The 19898-nt window shown below is 48.2% G+C and overlaps 1 protein-coding gene across 1 annotated transcript; it reads right to left on the minus strand.

Moving 5' to 3' along the window:
* Positions 1-6335: 6335 nt before the first annotated feature.
* Positions 6336-7440, minus strand: CYSLTR1 (cysteinyl leukotriene receptor 1). The gene has a single exon (XM_036402330.1). It carries the CDS (start codon positions 7438-7440, stop codon positions 6400-6402), a length of 1041 nt encoding a protein of 346 aa, XP_036258223.1. The 3' UTR covers positions 6336-6399.
* Between the last annotated feature and the right edge of the window lie 12458 nt (positions 7441-19898).

Genomic DNA, 19898 nt, shown 5'->3' on the forward strand with positions numbered 1-19898 from the left:
GTGTTGTTTTTCTAGGTCTTACAGACAATAAACCATATTTCTACTTTTCCCACCTTCCTTCTCAAAGTCATTTTAGCCACAAATTGTGCCCTCCCTGAGTATGAAGGGTAAGAGCTGCCTCCTCCACCAGCAGCCCTTGGTGGAGCACAGTTGTTTCAGAGGAACATCCAGTAGAAATAAACAGGGAAAAATCAAAATATACAGCTCTGCTGAGGGGTCAGTGCTGGGGGAGGAGGCCACGAGCTCAGGCACCTCTCTGGAAGCTGTGGAGGCTGTGCCTGAGTTTACACAAACTCAGGGTAATATTGGATATTTGCTGGGGTTGTTTCACCAGCAGGATTCCCACCATGAGAGAGAGTTATCATAATTAGACATTTAATTTGAGTTGAATCATTGCTGCCACTCTCTGTGGCTCTGGAGGCTCCTGCTCAGCCCTGCCCAGTGGCTCCAGTCTCCTCTGCCATGTGCAGATGCACCAGGGACATTTGCTGACCCTCAGAACAACCTCAGATTCTATTGATTAGTTTTAGTTTTAATTACAGTGGCAGCAAACTCGACCATCAGCTGGTGTTAGTGGCACAATTTGGATCTGACCAGATAGGTCCTAGAAGGATGTGAACAGAGGGATCCCAGGAAGATCTGAACAGATGGAGGGATCCCAGGAGGATCCAGCCCAGGAGCTGAGGATGTGCAGGACTGTCCCCCAGGGCTTTGACATCCGTTCCTCAGCACCTCTGTTCCATTAGTTCACATCCTTGAGGGCTCTTTTTCCTCCCACAGGATATGATTAACCCTGACTGGGCTCATCACACTGCAAACCCAGAGGAAAATCCACCTGAGCTCAGCCTCTGCCCCCCTGGAGTCCTGCCCTCCCCAGGGGCTCTCAGCCCTGCTCCAGTCTCTTCTGTGGAGCTGGGGACCACAAGCCCTTCCCCAGAGGTGAGGATGCTGCTCCAGGTTGGTGGGGAAGCTGCTGCCCTGCCTGTCCCACCTGGGAAATGAGGAGGAGCCCGGAGCAGCTCTGGAGTCCTGTGAACCTCTGGCACAGTGGTTCAGGGGGATGGAGGACGTGGGGAGGGTGGGAGGAGATGCTGCTGACAGGAGGCAGTGGCTCAAGGCCAGTGTGGGGGAACTTCTCATTCCATTTTCCTTGAAAATTCGTGGTGAAAGGGCAGTGCAGCATTTTCCAGCCCTCACTCACGTAAGCAGCTTCCTGCCATGAGTAACGTGGGGAGGACAGGGCAGAGAGAAGGGGCTGTCTCAGGGTTACTCAGAAAGGAAATAAAACCTCTCTGATCCTGGGGCATCCTGGGACAGATGCAATTCTAACAGTCCAGCCACAGGCTGCCTTTTGCAATAACTGCTCCCAAAGCCAGAGTCAGCCCTTTGCAGCCTTCTGGGCTGGTCAGAAAAAACACCTGCAGGAACCTCCTGTCCTGCTTGTTCCTGCAGCAGGGACATGGTGACACTCCTGTCCTGAGTGTACCTGCAGCAGGGACATGGTGACATTCCTGTCACTCCTGTCCTGAGTGTACCTGCAGCAGGGACATGGTGACACTCCTGTCCTGTGTGTCCCCTTGTCCTTGAAGCCTCCAGGTGTTACTGGGGGGCTCAGGGACTGTGGGGAGCCTCTCAGAGTCATACCTTGAACTGGAAGGGACCCACAAAAATCACCAGTTCTGCTCCTGGCCCTGCACAGACACCCCAAAACCCCCACCCTGTGCATCCCTGGGAGTGCTGTCCAAACCCTCCTGGAGCTCTGGCAGCCTTGGGGCCATGCCCTGGGAGCCTGGGCAGTCCCAACACTCTCTGGGGGAAGAACCTTTTCCTAAAATCCAGCCTGACCCTCTCCTGACACAGCTCCAGCCATTCCCTGGCTCCTGTCCCTGCCACAAGGAGCAGAGATTGGAGCTGCCCCTCAGGAGGAGCTGCAGCTCCTGAGGAGTCTCCCCTGTGTCCTCTCTTCTCCAGGCTGAACAACCCAAGTGACCTCACCTTGCTGAAATGAAACTCAAGTGGATCACCAGGGAGTCGTGCTCCTCACAAATAAAGGGATTTTAAGAAGGCAAACCCAAACCAAATTCTGTTTGCAGAGACCTGCAGCAGTGGTCCTGCACTTGGAATTTTTATTAATGACCAAAAATGTGGGGTTTTGCTGCCTCGTTCCTTCTGTTCCTCCCAAATTGGTGAAGATCCACCAGGAATGTATTTATTGACCTAACAAGGGCCCTTGCTTTGCTCCCAGGGCAGCTGCTTTCCTCTGAAGCGTAAGAAACCACACTGACAAGAACAAAACAGGCACATTTCCCCCTTCAGTGAAGCCTGCAAATATTCCACAGAGTTGTTTGTATGCTCAGCCCCTTGCAGGGCTGGAATTAAGAGTTTGGGAGAAGCAGGGTTGAGTTCCCAACCTTGCTGATCCCAAGAGGGATTTGTAACCCCAAGCATCAGGCTGGGCTTTTCATCCCTCAGGTTTGCTTTCAGGAATGCTTCTAAGACATTTTCTTGCTTTCAGGAATGTTTCTAAGAGATTTTGGTGCTGATGGTATTTCAAAATTTGATGGGCTTTCCTTCATTTTTGCTCCTGAGTTTTTTCCCCCCTGGTAATCAGGCGAATTGCCCTGTGTAGGAGAAGGATAAAGAGCCTGGTGTTCTCCTTCCTGCCATGTGGGAGAAGTCCCTCTCCTAATGTCAGACCACAGTGGAAATTGGGCAGAAATGCTAATTTAAGGTTCAGCTTGAGAATTAACTCCTGCATAAGGGAGCCAGAGCTTCTCAGGGCACAGATCCCTGGGGAATCCAGGCAGTGGGAATGGATTGAACCCCTCTAGCCCCACAATTCATGCTCAAGGATGGAGAGGAGCAGGAGGCACCATGCTCAGAGCAGGAATGAGAGGAAATCTCTCTTTATTGCCAGTGCTTGGACTTTATTGCTCATTAAACTGAAGGGCTGCTGGCTTCTCACATGCTGCAGGAGTTTTATGGGAAAGCAGTTTATGGAATTAGGGTGAGCATGTCCCATGTACAGTGTCTGATCTTCCCCATGTGGCAGCTCCTTTTCCCTTGGTGGGAGACAAGCAGGACCATTCCATTCCCACATGGAAAACCAGTTTCTTGCAGAGCTTTTCACCCACAGCTGTACTGGTTTGGTCAGAAATAACCCTCCCAGACACACCCAGGCCAAACTGGCACGAGGAGGTGATGCCCAAGGGCTGTACTCACCAAAAGCTCCCAGTGGAAGCTCTGCAGGTCCATACTGGCACAGTCATCCTATGGAAAATCAGTGGTTTTTAGGCAAAGTTGAGGGTGTAGTTGGAGCCCAGGGCAGGAGGAGGGTACTGGGTCTCTCTGTGGCTGGGTTCTTCCCTGCTGGAGCACCCATCCTGAAAAATAGGGAAAATCAAAAGGAAAGCAGAGAGGGAAACCCCAAAGATTGTGATGAAATAAAATACAGGCAGGGAGGGGAGGGGAGGAACGAAGGGGTCAGCGCCCGAGGAAACAGGACAATGACAGGAGAGGAACTGGGGCTGGACTAAATGAAAAGAGGAAACCTCGGCAGGCACAGGCTGCGGGAAGGGCTCAGCACTAGGGGACACCGTTGGACCAGAAACTGCAGCAGAAAATAGCCCCGTTTCAAGCAGAAACCCAACCCACTCACTTTCGTTTTCTCTGCGTCTCCGTCACCGCAGCAGGGTGACACTCTGTCCCCAAGTCCCAGCTCCTGTCACAGTGTACAGCCCCTAAAACGCCACAACTCCTAACCTGCCCCATCCCAGTAACAATCCCTGTTTCTCTGCACAGCTTTCTCTGCAGGCTCCTATTCCTGAGCAAAACCTGCCCGGGATTTGCTGCCAGGGTGACACTTTGCTGTGTCCCCAGGGCACAGGCACACGCGGAGACATTGTCACCCGGAGCTGGTGGCAAAGCCAAACACCCCCCTGCAGACCCTGCTTTGGGGAGCTCCAAGGAGAAAACATTCCCAGCAGACTTTTCCGTGCATTTGTGACGTGTGACCACACAGAACACACAAAAATCCCCCTCAACAATTGCATACCTGCCCCTCCAGCTGTCTTCCAAGCATTTTCTGTCTGTAAATCCCAATTTATCCAATTTCCAGATGCTTTTTGTTGGGCTGCTCCTCCACTGCAAGGTCTCTCAAGACCCTCGGAAGTGTTTTGGCTCCAACAGATCCCCCAACAGCAGTTCCAGGGAAGTTGGGCTACGGCAAAGTCCAGTCTGGCTGGAGCAAAATAACTCTCCCAACATCTCAGCAACATCTGTGCTGCTCTAAGTGTTTATTACACCATTATAAATTATTATTATTAAGCAAGTATTACACTCTGGTGCTGTGTGCAAATGAAGTTTTATTGTAGGGAAGAAGAATCTGTAACAGACTTTCAAATGAGCCACAGAAAACAGTAATTAAAATTACACTTGTAATGTTTTCACTTGGTATTCAGTAAAGTTTTTTTAAAACAGGCATTCCTATTGCATAAAAAAAGAAAATTAAAAAAAATGCTGCCATTTCCTTTGCCATTAACATTGTCTCATTTAAACAAAAAAGGCAAAAGGTTAAAAAATACGTCTGGTACAATAAAAATGCTTTGCAATATATACATATATATATATATACACACTTAGCTTTACTGTACAATATTTTAAACTTTGGGAATGGGCATGTTATTTCTGCATATTCCAAATAAAAATCCATGAGGATTTTTTACAGTTTTAAAATACCTTTAAAGCCTGGAGACACAAGTGGAATACTCAGTGCTGACCCTTAAAAATGAGTTTTAGCCAATTCATTCACATTTTTTCCCTGAACAATTTGCAGTTCTGGCTTTGAACTCTTGGCTCTGCCCTCCTGCTCTAACTCTCCTCTACAGCAGCAGCTTTCAGCCTTCATATTTATGCTTTATCCTTCATATTTAACAAAGGAATTTCAGATCTCCTTGGAAATTCACATCCATAATTTTTCCTGCAGGTGAATTTGGTTTTTCAAGTGCCTTTTGCTGAGCAATGGCTGTGGTGCCAAGAGAGAATTCACTCTCCAATTATCTGTACAGATAATTTCTCCAGCAGATGCCTCTCCAAGCCAAACTCCTTTTGCTCACTGTTATTCTTCACTGCTAAAACTGTTTTCTTTATTGAAGATAACATCGAGTAATTTCATAAATACTATATCCAAACACACTTTCAGTTGGAGAAGGAGCTGATAAATGAACAGTGAGGTTTAATCCAACAAGAATTTCTATTTCTGTTGGGATGTGTCGCACATTTCTGGCTGGGCTCTGCTCCAGCAGAGCAGGAGCTACCTTCCTGCAGATCCTCTGGAAAAGTACAGGAATGTTTCCCTCCATCCAAGAGTTTATAGTTTTTCTTTACAGTAGAAAAACAGCCCAATGTTTTTTCAGCATCTCATCTCATCCAGACTCAGATTTTGAATCTCCAGCTCTTCCTAAAAGTCTTTCCAAGGGCCTTGTGTTGCCTCTTTGCTGCCAGGAGTGGGTGAGGTGAACACTCTGGAACAGAACCACACATCCTAGAGAGCTTTTTTTAATATTTATTATTAGTTTAACACCCTTGGCCAATAGTTGAGAAAGGCATATCTGACTCCAAGCATGCAGAGCTCCACTTTTGCCTAAAACTTCCCCAAAAACTGGAGTGATATTCTGAATCCTGCAGCCATCACTTCAGGACTAGTCCCACTGAAATAAGGCTCCCTCTTATCCTTATTCCTAAGTTATCCTGCACAGTAGGATAGTTCAATTCTACAACTGATCCCATGGATTTTTCTAGAAACTGGGAAAACACTGGCAAATCTGCTGCCCACCAAAGCCTCTTGAGCTGCTCAGTGTGGGTGAGAGAGGGGCCCATCCCAATTTGCAGCCCAGGCACAGCTCTGGGAGCCTAAAACACACATAATGATCATAAAAACCAAAATCCAGAGGCAGCTGGGAGCAGGGCAGGAATTATCCTGGCCTTGCTGTGTAAATAACTTGGCAGCTGTTTGAAGTTCCTGTGAAACTCTGCCCTCGCTGTTCATCAGGAGCTCCCCACGCGCTGCAAGCTTTGTGTACATTTCCCGCTGGCTCGGGGAATTAACGCTCTTGGAAAGTTGTGAAATGAAGCGAATGCCCAAATACAGCCTTGGAGGGAGTTTGGGAGTTCAGCAGCAGCTCCACAGCTTGCTGGTGGTGGCTGCTCTGTCCCACGTGGCTCTGGGGGTCCCAGGGGCTGCCCAGCCCCAGCAGTGGCTCTGCCACCAAGTACCACAAACCAGGGACTGTCCACAGTTATTTAACTGCAACAAAGGCCTGAAAGCCTCCATCCCATCTTCTGGAAGAGTTCAGAGATCTCCATCCCCCACCAGAGTTCTGAGGGGAAAGTCAAACCTCCTTACAAAGGAGCCACAGCTGCCTTTCCATTCTCCCTCTGGTTTTCTCCAAAGGGTTGCTCCTCCTTGTCCTTCACGGAGATCTTTTTCCTGAAGGCCTGCGACAAGCTGGAGGAGGACGCCTTCCTCAGCGTGGTGAGTCTCTGCCGGAAGTTTCCCCCGGAGAAGAAGTAGAGGAGGGGGTCGAAGCAGCAGTTGGCAGCTGCCAGGGGCAGGGTGACGATGACGGCTTTCTGCAGGAATACGGTGTCGGCGCAGCCGGGGCCCCGCAGGCGCAGCGCGTGCAGGTGCACCGTGCGCAGGACGTGGTACGGCGTGAAGCTCACCAGGAAGGTGGCGGTGACAATGACGATCATCCACACGGCCTTGCGGCGGTTGGCCTCGTTCTTCCGCAGCGAGTTGCGCAGCAGGGTGCGGATGATCATGGTGTAGCAGATGGTGATGATGACGAAGGGGAAGATGAAGCCCACAAAGAGGGCGATGAAATCCAGGATCACCACCATGTTTGTCTTCTGGGAGTTCTCCGGCGGTTCGAAGCACTTGGTCTTGTTGCCGTGCTGGTAGGTGCCGTTCCGCAAGAAGGGCGCGCTCGTCAGCGTGACGAACACCCAGATGCCCACGCACAGAAACTTGGCCTTCTTCTCCGACACCAGGCTGATGTTGCGGACCGGGAAGACGATGGCGATGCAGCGGAAGAAGCTCATGGCTGTCATGAAGAAGATGCTGCAGTAGAGGTTGACGTAGAGCGCGTAGGACGAGAGGCGGCACAGGAAGTCACTGAAGAACCAGTGGCCCTTGTGCACGTAGTAGATGACGCGCAGGGGCAGCGTGAGCACGCACAGGAAGTCGGACAGGGCCAGGTTGAGCATGTAGATCTGGAAGGCCGTTTTCTGCCGGTACGTGCGGATCAGCACATACAGCACCACGCCGTTGCCCACGAAGCCCATAATGCTGATCATGGAGTAGAGCGTGGAGTAGACGCTGTTGCGGAAGTCGTCGATGGAGGAATTGTGGCACGACAGGTTGGGAGACAGCGCTGTCATGGTGCCCTGGCTGAGGCACCAGCTCTCTGGGGATGGTGTCAGGCCTGGAGGGGGGAAAGTGCAGGTGAGGTAAAGCAGGACAGGAAAATAAATATCCGTGATGAAATAAGAGGAAAAATCTGTCATCTGATTCAGGAGAGAGCTGAGAAGGGGTGTGGATCTGACCCATGCCTGCTACATCCACCTTTCCTCACCAGGTACCAAAAACTGGTTATGAGTGACAAAATGTGGCAGACTCATGGAATCACATCACAGGACCATGGAATCTTTAAGGCTGGAAAAGACCCTTAAGACCAAGTCCAACCATAAAGCACCACCACGATGATCACCACTAATCTATGTCCTCTAGTGCCACATCCATACGTTTTGGAACATATGATGGCTCCAGCACCTCTCTGAGCAGCCTGTTCCAGGGTTTGAGGAGTCTTTTGGTGAAGGAATTTTTCCTAACATCCAATCTAAACTTCCCCTGGTGCAACTCGAGGCCAAGACATCAGGACATTAAATTACCAAAAAAAATCTCTTAACCCCTCCCACACTGAGGTAGCTACTCAGCAAAACAGCAGAGAGGGATAATGAAGGTGACAACAGCTCTATGGAATTTAAAATAGGAGGAGTGGTCCTGGACCCTAATAATTGTTCAGCCCTGATTCTCCTTTTTTTTTTTTGATTGATTTTCAGTTTCTAATGGTTCAAGTGCAGAACCTCCCTTGCAGCTTGAGACCATGAAAAGCTGCGAGAGCAGAACTGCAGGACAAGAGCCAGCTGAAATAACAGGACACCACAACAACAACAAAAGCAGAAGCTGGGTCAAGATCAGCCATGAGAACCCACAACTGTACCATGAATATGCTCAAAATTGCTGATAAATGTACTTTCACCCATACAAATAACTTGGCAGTATTAGGTTCTCTGTCTGCCCCCCAGACTTACCGAAGTCAGAATTCAGAACTGCTCTGGGATGCTCAAGGCTTCCAGGTGTCAGTTAAATTTCAGCTGTTTTGGTGTTTGTACTCTTTTAAGAGTCCTTTGATTATCTGCAATGCAGAAATGAGCAAAAGCTGAGCAGGTGTCAGCGAGGGGACTGTCACTGCCCGAGGGTAGAGGGACTGATGTTCATTAGAAATCCTGAACAAAGCCGCCAGTCCACATGTCAAGGATCTTTTATGCTTTTATTACATTATAGCCTTAACTCCAGCAACCAGCCCACAATTTAAACAACTACTCGAGGTATTTGTCCAAAAGACAAACAAGACTTGTTTTCTATCATATTTCTAAACGTAATTTGAGTTTTCCACCAAAAGTAAACTGACATTCGCAATCCAACTGCTAAAGCGTGAGAGAATGTCGCACCCAGAAACGCATCTGTAAAAATCAACAAGAATCCCACAAAAGAGCATTTCCCAGCTGAGGCTTTACATTTGCATCATGAATTGAAGACAAACATTGCTTCTGCCACTTTTTTATTTGTACAGTCACGGTTCACTGAGACGTTTATTTGTGTGCTGGTGAATTAAGCTCACTGGGTGAAAGGGAACCACAGTGGATGAGAAAGGGTTCTCAAAGGGAACAAAACCCTGAACTACTGCTATTCTCCCAGTCTGATGCAGCACAGATAAATTTATAGCTTGTCATAGAATCACAGACTGGTTTGTGTTGGAAAGGGCATTAAAGCTCATTCAATTCCACCCCTGCCATGGGCAGGGACACCTTCCCAGGTCTCTTGGACACTTCCAGCTTCTCTGGGCACCCTGTGCCAGGTTCTCACAGGAAAGAATTCCTTCCTAAAATCCCATCTACCCTTGGCAGTGGAAGCCATTCCCTTGTCCTGTCCCTCCATCCCTTGTCCCCAGTCCCTCTCCAGCTTTCCTGGATCTCCTTTAGGCTCTGGAAGGGGCTCTAAGGTTTTCTTGGGTCCTTCTCTTCTCCAGGTGAGCACCCACAGCTCTCCCAGCCTGGCTCCAGAGCAGAGGCGCTCCAGCTCTCGGAGCATCTCTGGCCCCAGTAGATTACACTCAATTTAATTACACACCCCAAAAGCACAAAGCCGCTGCTGCCGCTCGTTCCAAGCACAAACACGAAGCATCCCCATCCCGAGGATCGCTCCGGGCTCTGCATTTCCCATTTGGGGAGGGACGGGAATGCCCCAAAACACCAAACTGCCCCTCACAAGCCCCAGATCCCCGCTGCGAGGGGACGGAGCGGGGACACAGGACGGGAACGGAGCTATCATCAATTAACGCCGCAGCTCATTAGCGGCGCGGCTGCGCTCCGGGGGGGTCCAGCCGCTCAAAGCGGGACACGGCACAAGCGGGGGGCACCGAGGCAAAGCCCCCAACCCTCACCCGGGACCGGGACCGGGACCCCCGCCCCGGTGCAGCCCTTACCGGAGCGCTGCGGGGTCCGAGCGGGCGCGGATCTGTCCCAGGCGCGCCCTCGCCGCCCTTAAAGCGGGGCGCGCCCCCGCTCCCGCCCCCGGCCCCGCCCCGGCCCCACCGGGACCCCGAAACCTTCAGCTTTTCCAAGGTTTTCCCACCTTCCGAGGAAATAGCACTTGGGAGCTTCCAGGCATGCCCACGCCTCCCGGTCTGGTGGGAACTGCCGGGGTTCCCTCCCTGTGTTTGCTCTGTGAGTATTTTACTCCTGCTTGTAACTGGCAGGGAGCTCACCTCTGACATCAGTGTTAACAACCTTGTTTAGAAATGGCTTTTAGGAGACTCTTTGATGTTGGTGTCATCAAAGGGAAAACAGAATTCTCACGAATCTCCATTCTTCCAGCATCTCAAAATATTCTATATTTGTATATCTGTTTTTAAACAACTGTGGCTTTGTTGAGAAAAAGAAAAAAAAAAACAAACCCAAATAAAAAATAAAATATATCCCCCAAACAAAACCAAACAAGCTCCGTGGCTATATCAAATGAAGTATTTTCTCAATTTTGAATATTTTAAGTGTGGGCTGTCCCACTCTGAATTTTCATTTTATTATATTGGCTTTCTTTTGAGGATGTATAATGTGGTGTTCCCACCTTTTTCTAAGGAGTTAAGGAATTCTTCTATTCTCCAATCCCCAGGTTTGACTGGAATGTGGATGGTCACAGGGGGCTGGGTAGTGGGACCCAGCAGCTCTTGGCTTCTCCAAGGCAGTGGGGAATCCTTTGGGGGAAGAAACCTTTATCCATTATGGAAACAGCTCTAAGCAGCACTGGAGCATCTGGAAGTGTCCAGGGCTGGGTTGGACAGGGCTTGGAGCAACCTGTTCCAGTAGAAGATGTCCCTGCCCATGGCAGGAGTGGGACTGGATGGGCTTTAAGGTCCCTTCCCACCCAAAACCATTCTATGATTAAAGCCAGCCCTGCTGAGCTCACCACGTGGGTCGCTGTCCTCATGGACATCTCCCTGTCCTCATGGGCATCCTCGGTTCCCACCTTGTGCTGATGTCCCTGGGCTCAGCCTGTCCAGCTCTGTTCCAGGTGCTGGCAGCAGTGGCCCCACGTTTCTGTGAAGCTGAGAAGCCCCACCAGCACAGCTCTCCCACTGTGCTGCTGTTGTGTGACTTCCTGGGAGAATTCCCAGCCATTTTTCCTGCCCCAGCTCCATTTTCATGACTGCTTTTGGGGTTTCCAAAGCCATGGTGCTGTGGACATGGCAGTTTCTCTTTGACCTCACTCTCCATGAACAATGAAGGTGTGTGGGAAGGAACAGCACCTTTTCCCTGTGACCTTCCCAAGAGCTTCCCACCCTTCCTCACCCACCCGTGCTCAGGAAGCCTGTCCAGCTCCCAAGAGCTGCTTGGCAGCATATTGGGAACAGTCAAATGGCAGGATCATGGGATAATTCAGGCTGAAGGGGACCTCAGGAGATCTCCAGTGCAACTTCAGTTGATCCAGGCCAGGATTCTCAGGGCTTGTCCCACCTGAATTTGAAGATTTTCAAGGAAGGAGGTCCAAGAGCCTCCAAGACTGGACAATTCCTTGCACTGCCTGCAATCTCCTGTGCTGGGAGCTGCCTCTTGAGTTTGTTTTAATTGTGGTGCACATTCTGCTGTTATTAAGCCATTCTTCTGTTTTTTTTGCTACCATTTCTGGCCATTCCTTCTGCTTTTTGCCACTCAGTTATTCCTTCTCATTTTCTTTTCCTTTTCTTTATATTTTTTTTCTGTTCCTTTTTCTTTTCTGGCTTTCACTCTCAAGAACAGGAAGATTTCTAGTTGCAAAGTCAGACTGAGGTTGGTGTGGGATTGAGGAAGCTGTTGCTGCTCCAGATGTGCTGGGATTGCAGCCAGAGTTTTGGTGGGAAAGGTTTTCATGCTGAATCCAGGAGGAGCTCAGACTGCAGCTCTGACATGATGTGGCAAAGATGACACGTGGAATTTGGGGGGAAGGACAACATTACCTCCCTGATATATCAAAATATGAGGAGATCCAGAGGACAGCAAGGGGAGGGGAGGACTCCTAAAAGGAGTCTTGGATGAATTCCCAGAGGAATGAGGGTGAAGAAGAGCCCAACAAAGTGATCTCCTTCAGGTCTGATAGGAGCAATTTGAAGCTGGGGCTGTAATTCCTCTGATTCCCTTTCCAAAGGACAATGGGATAAGGAATAAAGACACAAATGAGGCTTTGGAAATCTGTCTGGGACCATGTGGTTACTAATTGTTGAGGTGTTGTTGTGGGTCCCAGGATGAGGTGAGAGATCAGAATTGACTCCAAGTTCTTAGAAGGTTGATTTATTATATTATGATATTATATTAAAAGAAAATTATATACTAAAAGTATACTAAAGAAAGAGAAAGGAGACATCAGAAGGCTGGAAAGGAATGATAATAAAAACTCGTGACTGACCAGAGTCCCAACGCAGCTGGACTGGGATTGCATTAAGTTCACATGGAACCAATCAAAGATGCACCTGTTGGTAAACAATCTCCAGAGCACATTCCAAGCAATCAGATAGTTCTTGTTTACATTTCCTTTCTGAGGCTTCTCAGGAGAAAAATCCTGGCGAAGGGATTTTTCATAAAATATCACAGTGACAGGACCATCCAAATCTGGGAAAAGCCTGACCATGCTTTGGGGTTGTCACTTAGCACTGATTGATCCTCCATTGCCTTCTCCCCCTAGACCTCAAATTCCTGCAACTCCTGCCAGGAAGTTTCCAATGGCACCACGTTCCAAGAACTTGAGCCCTTCCTCAAGTGTCCTGAATGCCACTGATCCAGCACACTGCTTATCTCTTTACTGCAGGATTTCCAGACAACTTCCTAAAAGCCTAAATACTTCCCAGAGAGAATGAAAAAGCCCTCTAGCACTGGCAACTTCTTCCACTCTGGCTGTTTAAGATGGGGAGAGCAGAAAGGTGGGGTTTCGTGAGGAAATAAACATCTTAAAAATGTTGCATTCTCTTTCCTCTCCTATGACATCCCAAAACAATTCCTTTCTCTTGGAATCTCATGGGAAAAGGATGGTGTCCCAGCTTCAGACTTGCCCCAAGATATTTGGAGTGGGCTGGGCTGTGTGACACTGGCAGGGAACTCCCAGGGGCAGTGTCAGCTGCAGGATTTCTCCAGAAAAGCAGAATTTTGGTGATGCCTGAAATCAGGCATGGAGTCTTGGGAATTCTCTGCCTGCCCTGATCAGCTGGACTCAGCCAGCCACACCTGGAATGTGCATGGCTTCAGACATCATCCCAGGAATGTCCCTCCTGGAAGTGAATGAAGCACAGGAGGAAGGCAGAAGGGGAAAAAAATGTGAGGGAAGGAGGATGGAAAGCTCTTGGTAGGGGAGTGCACTGGAACAGAGCCCTGGAACAGAGATGAGCTTCCACTGCTCAAGGGTGGGAAAGCAGAGGGAAGGGGAGGTTTGGAGGTGTCCCCCCAGTGTGAGTGGAGATGAAGAGCCTTTCAACGCAATAAATTCTGTGCCCTGAGGGCTGGCAGCCCACAGTCATTCTGAAAGAGGTGGGTTGTGCCCCTGGAAGTGCTGGGTCAGGGCCGTCCCTGAGCGGGGTCAGCCCCGGGCTGGCTGAGTCGCTGTTCGGGTGACACAAAACCACAGGAGGAACAGTGCTGTCAGCAGCTGCTGGGGGATGGCTTCAGCTCCCTCCTCCTCTGCTTCCTCTTGTTTGGAGAAGTCATTTCTGCTGCTTGCCAAGGGTGGGGAACCCCTTTGCTGTATCAGCTCCTTTCCCTCAATGGGAGCTGCATCTCCAGGGGATCACCCCCTATTCTCACCTGAACTTGGGTCTGTTTATTCCCTGGACTCAACACAGGGAATTCATAGAATCACAGAATATGCTGAGCTGTAAGGGACCCAAAAGGATCATCAAGTCCAACTTTCAAGGGAATGGCTTATCCAGGGGTTGGATCCTTGGTGTTATCAGCACCCAGCTCAAACAGAGGGAATCTGAGTTGTTGTCACACTTCCAACACTGCCTCCACCTCCCCTTGGTTTTTAGGGATTGATATTAATGAGTGACCTGCACTGGCAGCTGTAAGAAGCTGCTCCATCCCAAGCCATAAGGCCAACAAAGTTCCCATTCCCTGTGTTTTGTGGGAAACCAGAGCTGTGGAACCTCCTGTGAAGGAAACTTCAGCCCTTATCACTCAGCCCATCAAATCCTACTGCAAATACAACTTTTTGAGTGGCTGCTGAGAAAAGAAGACTGAGGGAAGATGGGGAGATAGTTGGACACTTTCAGCATGGTCTCCAGTCAGCATTTTTTGGGATAAAGCACTTGCTCTGCTGAGATGAATAAAATAAATTACTGCCAGGACTGAGCGCATGGACCACATTCAGCCTTTGTTATCCCAAACATTTGGAGAATGATGCTGATCTCTCCCCAGAAAAAGAGGTGGAGATGGAGATGGATGACAAATCTAGGAAGGACCAGAGGCATCAGCCAGGGATAACTGATTGTTTCTGTTTTGCTGACAGGATTTCCTGTCAAAAATCCAACAGGGAGAGTTGCGTGGCCTTTTCTGGGAAGTGGAGCTGCCATGGGGTGGGGACAGGGACAGGGCTGTCCCCACTGCCACAGCTCCTGGTGCTGCAGTTCTACTCCTCCCTAAAATGATCCACACTGGGTTTGGAGGGATCTTTGGGACAGAGGACAGACATTTCAGGTTCTTCTGACAAAGAAAACTTCTGGAAAGGATGTTTCAATCAAAGGATGATTTGTGAGGCCAAACCTCCAGACAAGGACTCTGAGCCACCCTTCTGCTGTGGTTTGGTGGGTGAAAGACCCAGCAGGACCTGCCCCATGTGCAATCAGCTGGTCACACTCTGCATGTGGTTTTATGAAAGAGAGGGCTTGAACTTGTACGTTTCCAGAGTCATTATGGGGTGGGCTCCACCAGGCACTGAACATCCCCAAGTGCCAGGAAAGGCATTCTGAGTGCCTGAGGTAATCAAGCACCTCAGAAAAAAGTTAAAGCCATCATCATTAAAAACCATTGAACTGCTGACTTGAAAAGCTGCATTTCCTTGGTTGGGTTTTTTTTTCACAGTTCCAACTTTCAACCTGTGAGAACAAAGAGCCACTCTGGCTGGAGATGCTGTTCTGATAGAGCCAATTGCTGCTTCCCCTTCCTGTTTTGTATGTGGAACATGAGGGCTGCAGCAGATGGGGCAGATAGGGCTGGGTTTGAGCTCTGCCTCTGGTATTTCACACGTCCCATCACAGAGAAAACACTCAGGGAATGTGCAACGTCCCTTTCAGATGAAACATTGTCAGGGAAAAACAGCCTGAAAACATTTCCCCATCCCTCATGGTTCACTTATGAGAAGCTGGGAATTCTATGAATTCTCCTGGTTTTGTAGAACCAATGGGAAATCTGTATTATAACCAAATCTCTCCACATGATCTTTTCATCCTAATATTTTTCCCAGAATGGGGCAGACCAAAAGGTGCATTATAGACCCTCAGGCTGGAACTGGGTGTGAAGGTCCTTGCAAGCCACCAGTGACTTTAACCCTCCCAAGTGGGGCTATTGGGAGCCTTTCTCACCCACAAAACAAACATTTTAACTCTCTGATGATCATTTTTTGACAGCAGAGCTTTCTCACAACAAAATCCACCAGACTTCTTTCTTGCTGGAAGATGAGAAAACAAATTTCCCAGAAAACTCAACAGCACAAAGGCAAAAATTCCTCATGATTAAATTTTGCTCTAATCTTTTGGAAAGTAAACTGAAAAGCCAGAAATAGCCTGTGCAAATTGGCATTCTCTTTTGGGAAAGGGATTGGAATAAACAGCATGAAAATAAGTGGATTTTTGGCACCAATATTATTTTTAGGGCTTATAGCTCTTGGAAATTTGTTCAAATCTAAACAGAGGGGCAAACTCATGTGAATTAATGAATCATAAAATAACCAAGATTGGAAAAGAGTTCAAAGATCCCCCAGTTCAACTGTCATGGGTGGCAGCTGGAGCCTGAATTTATTGAGTGTATCTTGCGATGTTGAAGCGATGCTCAGGATTTGAGGATGGCTGGAGAATTATCTGGGACACAGCACACATTCAGTATTTTCCACAGAATCCCAGAGATCTTGTTCAGAATCTTGTGTTGGAATTAAGCTGCAGCCCCTGCCAGACACTTTTCTCAGGAAAAATCCATCAGGATGCAAAACCTGCTTTGCATTTGAACAGCTCCATTTTAATTGTGGAGTTACAGCCTTGTGAAAGTCAGATTTTACTTAAAAGCTATTAAGAAGAAATGCCAGGTCAATTAAACCTCCATAATTAATCTTTGATGATCAAACATACTTTGCCATGGGATTAACCTTTTAATTATTCCCATTTTATTTTATTTGCACCTGTGCTCTCTGTTCTCATTCACAGTTTTGCCCTGGGAAGACATGAGGAACACAAGGCCAAGATCAACTTCCCAGGAGAAACCTCATTTTGCAGGTGCTACACATTAACCACCAGGGGAACTGGAATCATTGGAATGATTTAGGTTGGAAAAGACCCTGAAGATCATTTATCCAACAATGACCCAGCACTGCCAAGCCAAGACCATGGGCCCAAGTACCATTTTACTTCTTTTTAGGATAATATTCCTGGATTTCTGAGCTATATTTGGGTGGTAAGGTGATCTGTACCAGGAGGATGATTCTGTTACTGAGTGACAGGGAAAGCCCCACGTCCAAACTGAGATCACTTGGAGCAGCCTTGGAGCTCAGTCCTGGGCTTTTAATTCCCAAAGGAATACAACAGGGATCAGATGGACCCTGCACGAACAGGGAGAGAGGTAAGACCTTGGAGGGACATAATTAAAAACCAGCCAAAGTAACATGGGAAAAGCCTAATCAAGCTGTTGGAGAGAGGAAAAGGCCGGATGGAACCTGGGGTTGGACACGCCTGGGCTCTTCAGCCAAGGGAAACATCAGGGAGGCCAAGGCCAACCCAAAAATTCAACTGTGGAACAGAATAAATTGGAGCACACAGTGGAAAAAACACTCTGGTTCCTCTTCAAGGAATTCCTCATTCCCAGAGGAATCCTTGAGGATTCCCAGAGGAATCATTGAGGAACCCTCCCTTCTTCAAGAGCAAGGTTTGCAATTGCAGCACGAGAACTGGAGACAACAAGAACTGAGCCCTCCAGAGTGAGGGATCTGGAGCACCAGATATGCAAAGTGTTTGGTTAAAAACACCACAGGAAAGAGTGTCAGAAACTTCCTGTTCTTTGAGCACTCAGGTTCTCATCTTGAGAGCTTTTTTCTTTGTTTTCTTGTTGACTTGAAAGGAAAAATGCAAAGAGAAAGCCCCTGATAAGTGATGATTTAATCAGGCCCTTTGTGCAGAGTTGAGGGCAGATAAGGACACCCCAAGTACGAAGAATTTGTGAAAAGATGTTCCTACACCACCAGTGCCCATCTCCAGCCCTCCTGCAGCTCTGCTTCTACAGCAGATTGCAGCAGATATCACCAGAAATCTTTATGAAATCACAGTTTTGGTTTTAATCGTTACAACCTCTCATTTCCTGAATGTCACTGTTAGATCTGCCTGACAATAATTCACATTTTCCATCAGGGTGAGCAGTTGTGTGGTCTGTACCACCCTTCACCACCACTCTGGGCTGCTTTTGCTCCCACTGTTTGCATCAAAACCTCCCATCCTTTCTGCTTGGATTTGATGACATGTGCTCTCAGGCCAGGGCAGCTATCAGCTCCTGATCAGCCCAAAAATGCTTCCCCTGAGCTCTGAATCATCCCTCAATTATATAACTACCTGCTCTTATCTCATGTGCTGAGAATGGCTCTTTCAGGTTCTTTTAATGCTCACTGGAGAAGGTTTTTACTCTTTTTCTGCCATGATTCAGCTGCTCTGTGCAGCCCAGGCCCATAAAATGCCAGGAATTTGTTTTTAAATGGAATATTTACCTAGGTTGGGAAAGGACAGGGGAGCGGCCAAGGAAACCAGTGGGAAAGCTTTCTTCCTAAAAAAAATAATAAAAATTATTTCACAGAAGGATCACCTGCCTTGTGATCAGTGATGTCTCAGTGGTGCTCCAGGAGGTGATGGAGCCTGGGGACCATCCCAGGCCAGGCTGGTGGCCCTTGTCAATCCCTGCTGGGGACAGTCAGGACTGGGATCAACATTCCAGTTGATAAAAGTGATTCCACATATAAAAGTGATTTGTGAGTGTTGATCTCCAGCTCAAACCAGCTATTAAATGCATAACTTAATATTAATAACTCAAGTATTTCTATATAAATATATTATCTTAGAGACTTATGACCATATTGAGGGTGAGTTTGGGAAATTTCAAGGCCAAAGGAGACTTGGCTATTTCCATCCATCTGGACATCCCACAAAACACAAAAATACTGCTGGTAAAGAAAAACTCTGATGGGGGGATGAAAAATAGCTCTGATATCAGTGGAGATTTTGCAAAACTGGGACATGATTCTGTTGGAATTAATGACTTTTTCACCCTTTCCAATGGATTTCCAGGTGCTGAGAAGCAAGGAGGTGAAAGATTCCTGTAATTACCACCTGGTACAGCCTGAAGTTCATCACCTATTGCAAAAAATCCCCTGAAACCCCTGTTTGTGCTGGTTCTGAGCCATCATTTTGTGAGTTAGAGAGGTGCAGCTCACTCCAGTCAGTGTCACTGGTGGATTTGGGTCTTTTCCCAATTTTCTTTGAGCTCCCTGAAATAATTTCTGAGAGATTTTGTTCCCATTTTGTCACAGTCTGAGGAACCAGAGATATAAATCACCTCAGCACAGCTCTGTTTAGTCTGTGTTTGTCTGTGCATCAGACCCTGCTGCCTTTGCAAGGTCAGGCTTGGGAATGACCTTGAACTGACCCCAACCCCAGCCCCTTCTGGGCAGAACTGGGATTTCTGTGCAAACTCTCTCTGATCTCAGAGAATTCTGGCTGACTCCAGCTCCCTGCAGACCCTACATCATTAACATTGGCCCTTTTTTGGCCATCTGAGGCTCTCTGAGTCACATCAGCTCTGCTTCTGTTGAGCTTCCAGGCTGACAACTGATTTCTGCATTATCTTATAATTAATCCATCCACAATCAAGTCTCTCTATTGCTTCAAAAATCAAATTTCAGCCTCTCATCCCTGCCTTTAAATATTGGAACAGAATTATAAAAGCATCAGGCAGCTGTTTTCCCAGATCCCAACCTTTCCCTGCAGGAACCACAAGCCATTAGTTCAGCAGAGGCTTGCTTTGCCTCGTTATTTATTTAGTTGTGCTTTATTCCCATTATTCTTTCTATGCTCTGTTTTCCCTCTGATTTTTCCCAAAGTCCTTTTTCCTGAGGTGCAGCAGGACTCCATGGAACAGGAGCAGCAGTATTTAGCTTTTATTTTTGTTTTCCAGACAGGTTTGGGAAGGCGTAGCTGGTCCACAGCAAATCCATTGGGCTGTGTGAGCACAAGCACCTGGCTCATCCCTTCCATGGACCAGCTCCAGAGCTTCTGGCTCTCCACAACCACTGCCAGGAACAGCAGGTGGCTCACAGGTCCTATTTTCCATGTCCCATTGCTCTCTTCAAAAGAGAGGGAAGAACAAATCCCAAAAAGCTGCAGAAATCTGGGAATCCCTCAGCCTTCCCTGTGCAGGTTGTGGTGGCGACCACTTGCACTGTCCTGGGTTTGTGGGGACACAGGTGACACCTGTGGAGCTTCAGCTGCCAGGGAAAGGCAATTTCTTCTGAAAAACCCTCATGAGACCCTAAAAAACCCCACCAAAATTTGTGGCAATGCTCCATTTAACAGATGTCTCCTCCCCCTGCCCCCAGATCTTTTATCAGCTTCAGCAGAGTTTGTGATCTGCCAAGTGATAAGGCCCGGAAATCCTGATAACAACTTGCACTGATGACCAGAATTTCTTTGAGCAGAAACCAAAATTTTCCTCTATTTCCTCCCATTCCCCTGGACCACAGGAGCTACAGCTGTCCCACCTCTTTGGGAGCTCTCCCAGCTGTCAACCCTAATTGG

This window comes from Molothrus ater, chromosome 14 (assembly GCF_012460135.2).
Source record: "Molothrus ater isolate BHLD 08-10-18 breed brown headed cowbird chromosome 14, BPBGC_Mater_1.1, whole genome shotgun sequence".
Taxonomy (NCBI): Eukaryota; Metazoa; Chordata; class Aves; order Passeriformes; family Icteridae; genus Molothrus; species Molothrus ater.